Source organism: Carassius auratus, chromosome 10 (assembly GCF_003368295.1).
Source record: "Carassius auratus strain Wakin chromosome 10, ASM336829v1, whole genome shotgun sequence".
Lineage (NCBI taxonomy): Eukaryota > Metazoa > Chordata > Actinopteri > Cypriniformes > Cyprinidae > Carassius > Carassius auratus.
In genome coordinates, this window is record NC_039252.1 from 14,270,808 (window position 1) to 14,276,807 (window position 6,000).

General features: G+C 33.8%; 1 protein-coding gene across 1 annotated transcript in view; it reads left to right on the forward strand.

Moving 5' to 3' along the window:
* LOC113109484 (neurobeachin-like) overlaps nucleotides 1-4,545 on the forward strand; it is a 54,098-nt gene extending 49,553 nt beyond the window's left edge. Inside the window, exon 2 of the mRNA XM_026273041.1 lies at nucleotides 4,303-4,545. Within this exon, the coding sequence (XP_026128826.1) occupies nucleotides 4,303-4,545 (243 nt within the window). The remainder of the gene's footprint in view (nucleotides 1-4,302) is intronic.
* Nucleotides 4,546-6,000: the final 1,455 nt, after the last annotated feature.

Below are 6,000 nucleotides of genomic sequence, written 5' to 3' on the forward strand. Positions count from 1 at the left end.
CAGAAACAACCGTAAATCAGGCATTCATTTCCCCCAATTTCCCTGTTAAAAGCTATGTTAAATTTTATATTTTAATATTATTAAATATTTTTATTTGTTTGTTTTTTATTTATGTAATGTTTTATTTTATTTTTCAGTGTGCAAAAGCAACTGTAAGTATACTGAAAGGTCATTTATGTGTATTTTTTCCAACACAAATTCTCCTTGCTATGTTTCTCTGTTTTTATGCTGTATTTGAGTGCTCATTTTATTTATTTATTTTAATGCTTAAGGGTTTTTTGTATTTTATTTTTAATGTTTAATGTGCACAGACAACTATTCAAGTATTCAAGTACTTTAAGTCAGTCATTCATAGTTTTTCCCTCAAATATTCCCTGCTGCATTGCTCTGATTGTTTGAACGTTTCTTTGCTTTATTTCAATGCTGAAGTGCTTGTTTTTTTTTGTTTTCTTGGGTGCTCTTACATCTACCATTCCTTTCACTGCTTCTTTTATTCCATTCAGATTTCAGCATCATATCAATGTGTAAACATCTGATAAAACTGCAAATTGAGAGAAACATGTGAAATCATAAATGTCTCAAAGCATCTGCTGCATGACGTTTTAACATCAGACAGGGAATGGCTTGGCGCTGTGTTGCGGATGAGCAAATGTTCTAAAAATTAAATTTTCCAGATAAAATCGACACATTGGTCAAAGATGTGGCCTGGTGTGTAGCGCATCTGGCTCGGATTGTTTCCCGATCCCATCCACCATATCTGCCATGATTAACTTAAACAGATAAAGTCTGTTCCCACTGTAATAAAACATGAGCGAAGTGGTGAGGATATTGTGAGTCAATGTGCTGGAGGCTGTACTGCGCTCTGTCTGATCTCTTTGTTACAGCTCCTGCATTCTGCTGTTGCTTAAAAATAGCCTTTGACACCACTGCCAGTGTTCAAGGGTCAAAAAGAAACACTAGTATTATGCTTGGTCTTTTTGTGTTTGGGCAAGTCTGTTTGATCCCATAAGCGGCATGTGTAGGAGGTAAACAAGTCTATTCTTGTTGTACTGCATCCGTGTGTGAAGAGTATTATGTACAAAATTTTAGTTTGGAGTTGAAGACCTTATATTGGGCTATCTAAATTTGTGCATTTCAACATGCAAAAAAAGGGTTTATTTTGTTTCCCTGTTAGAAACCATTTGCGTGAAAGCTTGGTTACGTTTTTTGTTGTTCACTAAACTGCCCATGATCTCTCTGGGTTTCATAGGCAGTTATTGATGAGTAAACTTCTCGTAATTAATCTCTATTCGCTAAAGGCCTCTGGGAGTGATGAACCATGACAAATCAATAGGATTGTCATCCCTGCTGTCCTTCTGTTTGCACTATATGAATAGTACAGTAAATAGTTTATTGGAATGATACCGTGGAAACACTTGCGAACAAATCCTGTCTCAACCGTCAATCGTATCAGCTTAATCCCCTTAACAAGATTTTGCCTATGGCTGATGCCTTTGACGAAAGCAACACATTGATTATTATTATTATTATAAAATACATGCGATGTAAAGGTCCTTGTACACGCAGTGGAAAATTTTAGCCCGATAAAAAATAAATACAACCTCATGTTATATCAATCATATTTACACACTGCCTCCGAAAGTGTTGTTGGTCATAAAATTCGGATCATGTTTGATTTTCTCTGTTTGTCGCAACCGTAGCTTGCATTTTGAGAGGAAAGGATGACGAATTCGACAAATAGAAAAAACACATACAGAAATTTCGGACTCAGTGTGCAAGGACTTTAAGTACTAAAAGGGTGGTCACACTGCACCTTTCATTCAGTTGACTTCCATTTGTATGTATACAAATGCATCAGACCGGAAACAAAAACTTGTGCGCAAAGTTCGCATTTCGCTGCCTTCCAACTATGTTTTGTACATTCATATGCTACTTGACTAAAATGATATAATGTTTAGTTAATAAATAACACTAACATTAAGCTACCTTTAACCATACCCTAGAGTTGGATAAATCTCCAGCTATAAAATAACAAATAATAATTAAATAAATTAGCATGATAATATCGTGTATTAATGATTTCACAGGCTAACGTTTGGACGATAAAACTATGGAGCAAATCGCCCAACACATTATGAATTAAAGTTAACTATCAAGATTCTGTTACTCCATAATGACAGTTGTTGACCTAAAGGAGAAAAATGACCTTAGAAGACAGTTTATGCTAATGCCGACGAACCCTGCGGCACTGAGAACACAATTAATGCATTCTGACACGTTTGAACACAGTGACGCATGAAATCAAATTTGCATCGCTAGAAGCATTTACATACTTGCAGAAAAGACTTCATAAGGCTCGTATATAGTGAATAAAAGCAGTGGTGCATCTTACAATCTTGAACTTGATGTCTAAATCAAAAAAGACCCCTGCTTTACTCGATAATGTAAAGTCATGTTTAGGTCCTCACATGGATAATAGAAATAATCAAGGTGAATGTTCGGTTAAGGTTGGTGGCACGGGGCAATTTCATGAGCTAAGGTTATCGACGGCCCCATTACAAAAGGTTCTAAAGCACCAGAGCGTTCCCAATTGACTTTATTAGATGAAGTGTGAAAATCAATAGTTCTCCCTGCACCCTTACGAAGTTCTGCACCTCGGCTTCACACCGAAACGTAGTTTACAGCATTTCAGCCTTTTTTTTTTTTTTAAATTGCCTGGTTATTTACTTGGGGGTTTGGTGTTTGCATGGCTAGGACCTGGCCAATTCCATGCCTATTGAACTCCAAGACCGATGCCGTCGATTATTGTTTGCTGCAGAGCAGGAACAATCTCTGATTGGTTTGTCCGATCCTTACCTCTCCAGTGTGTTTGTTTGAGAGGTAGAGGGGTATGTAAGTGTGTGTATGCAGTCATTATGTTCTTTCTACCCTGACTCTAAATGACCCTCTCAAATCACAATCATTGTTTTTCAGGCTGAAAGTGCTGCTCTCTACGGAAGCAACCTCAAAAACTGCTCTTTTAATAATTCTCTCTGTATTATTTGTTTCCTTTGCTTTTCTTCCTATTCACTGCACTCTCAAGACTTTTCCAATTGCCTTTTCTGTTCAAATGAATAATGTATTCTCTAATTTTCATTCTTTTTTTATGTCCTTTTTACTTTGGTCTGTCCATTTCATCCGCCGTCTTATCATTGATCTCTCCCATACCTATTAAATAAGATGATTGAATAATTCAATTAAATTGTGATTAATGACACTAGCCGAGATTCCATCCAAAGTTGCGAATTTAACGAGTCCAATGAGTGAAAGACAACAAAATCGTCACTTCCTGATAAACTGGCACTATACATCACTAAGAAAAGTAGGAGAAGCTACTGAATATAATAATTTTCCTATATAATAAATTAGTTGCACCTCAGAACGAGCAGACGAAACACAATGAATGCGCTTATTGCTTTCGGAGGTGGATGCTGCTGTTTGAGAACGCAGTCGTTTGAGTTATGGGAAGCAATTAAACAGAAATACTTTGACAGACTTTGCTCGGGCACTTTTCCGAATGAATATATAACAACATTTCATATGCTGTGGAATGAGATTGGTCCACTGGTTTGTCAGGATTTACCGTCTATAATGCAAAGTCACATGCCTTTTTTTGATGCGCTTGGAGGATTTTTTTTTGCAAAATGCATTTCCATCTCCCATTATTCGCATTAACCCTTTTTCGCACAAAACCAAGTCAAAAACCACGTTGAGCAAAACAACTTTTATTCAAATTCAGCGTTTCCATCACTCGATTCTGATGCGATATTTTAAAAATGTGCATAACAGCAGGGTGGTGGAAACCCAGCTACAGTTTTGTCTTTGCTAGAGCTGCTTTACAGTTGAAACCGAATTATAATTATAACTTAAATATTTTATTCCTGTTTGAGTTATGTGTCACTGATGCTGGTTTTCATTTATTACTACTGTATAAAGCTGTTTTCAAGCTGTCTGTATTGTATATAATGCTATTCCCATTCATCCATCCATTTATTTATTTAGTTAGTTCTTTGCAATTTTACTCTGACTTCAATCACATTAAACACCTTAATATACAAAAACTTACCATAGTTTATTTGTTATAATTTGACAGCAATATATTTTATATAACAACGTATATAACAACATATTTTGTATATATTTTGTTTAACCATGGTCTGTGTCACCATGATGTGTTTGATTGAAAATATACCGTTCATCAATATAAACTTTTCCTCAGTAATTTCATTTGTGACTAACACTGGCTCTGTCTTTCTTTCTCAGCTGGTGGGTGGAGAGTTCGACCTGGAGATGAACTTTATCATCCAGGACGCGGAAAGCATCGCCTGCATGGTGGAGCTGCTGGAGCACTGTGACGTAACCTGCCAGGCGGAGATCTGGAGCATGTTCACAGCTATCTGCGGAAGAGCGTTCGCAACCTACAGACCAGCACCGAGGTGGGGCTCATCCAGCAGTGCTGCAGAGCAGATGAGCGCCGTCGACGACATGATTGCAGGTGTGCTCTAAAGTAAAGAGTCACGAGATGATTTCATAGGATCCATGTTTGTTGACTAGGTATTACTAGTCAAATAACAATAAGTTGTAAATTCAATAATAAGTATTTTTAATAATAACAATAATATAACATTTATTTTTAAAACATTAAATAATAAATATAATAATAAACATACACAATATAAATAGTATAATTGTATAAATGTATTATTTTTGTTCTTATTATTCATAATAAATTATTTACTAATATATCATTATAATTAAATAAAAAGTAAATATTATAATAATAAATATATAAATATTGCAATAAATATCAATTTGTTGTTGTTGTTTTATTATTCATGTTATTTGCTTCTTTTATTTTTATAATAATAATAATAAACATCCTTTTATTATTAAAATAAAAAATAAATATTATAATAAATATAATATTACAGAAGATATATATTATTATATATTTTTTGTATTAGCAGTATTATTTCTAATATTAACAATAATAATACAACTAATTTTATTGTTATTAAAGAATATTAAATAGTACAATAATAATATAGTATTATATACAACAAAAATAATTATTATTGTATTGTTTTTCAATTTATTGGTTGTATTATTATTATTATTATTATTATTTATTATTATTATTAATAAACCTTATTTTATATATTATTACTGTTTTATATGGTAAAATAAACAGTAAATATTATATAAATATAAATATTACAGAAGATATCTTTATTATATAATAATAATAATTATATAATTTTAAGAGTATTACAGCATATTTTGGTTGTGTGTAAAATAATTGTCTTAAACTCTACCTTTGTCAACCAGTGTGTGGTTTATTATCTGTCAGTTTGTGCGTCACAATTAATAATTATGTCTTACGAGTGCAGTGATTTTAGTTTATTATTTTCAACAATTCTGCTCCATGTCTTATAGTGTTTATGCCATGTCTTTGTAAATAAGCCTTTTCATGGTATACAATCTATGGCTATACTGAGGTACATTTTTGTAGCAGTGCAAACACCCAACATTTTGTCCTGGGCGCCCTGATTTCAAGGCACTTTGGTTCTGAAGACGTCTACTTTTTACATCACTGCTTTCAGTTCAAATAATTCAGCCAACTCAAAATCCAATTCACCAAAGAGAAAAGAATCAGTAATTTCTGTGCTAATCTTTGTTGTATCACATGCCAGTCCATATGTTCTAATCCTCTATGATTTGGCTCTGTTAAGTTTCAGAAAAATAGGTTTCACTGTCTCACTAAACGCTCATTGTGCATTCTGTGTCAATATTTCTGTGTAATTATGATCAGTGGACCATAGCCGTCGTTTATTGCAGGGGTAATGTGTAAAATTGGCTCTGTGAGCACATTTGGGAGAAAGCTTCTTTAGACAGATTCACATGTTAGAAAATGCCACTGCTAATCAGACAATTTAGTTCTCATACGCTTCCAGCTTCTGT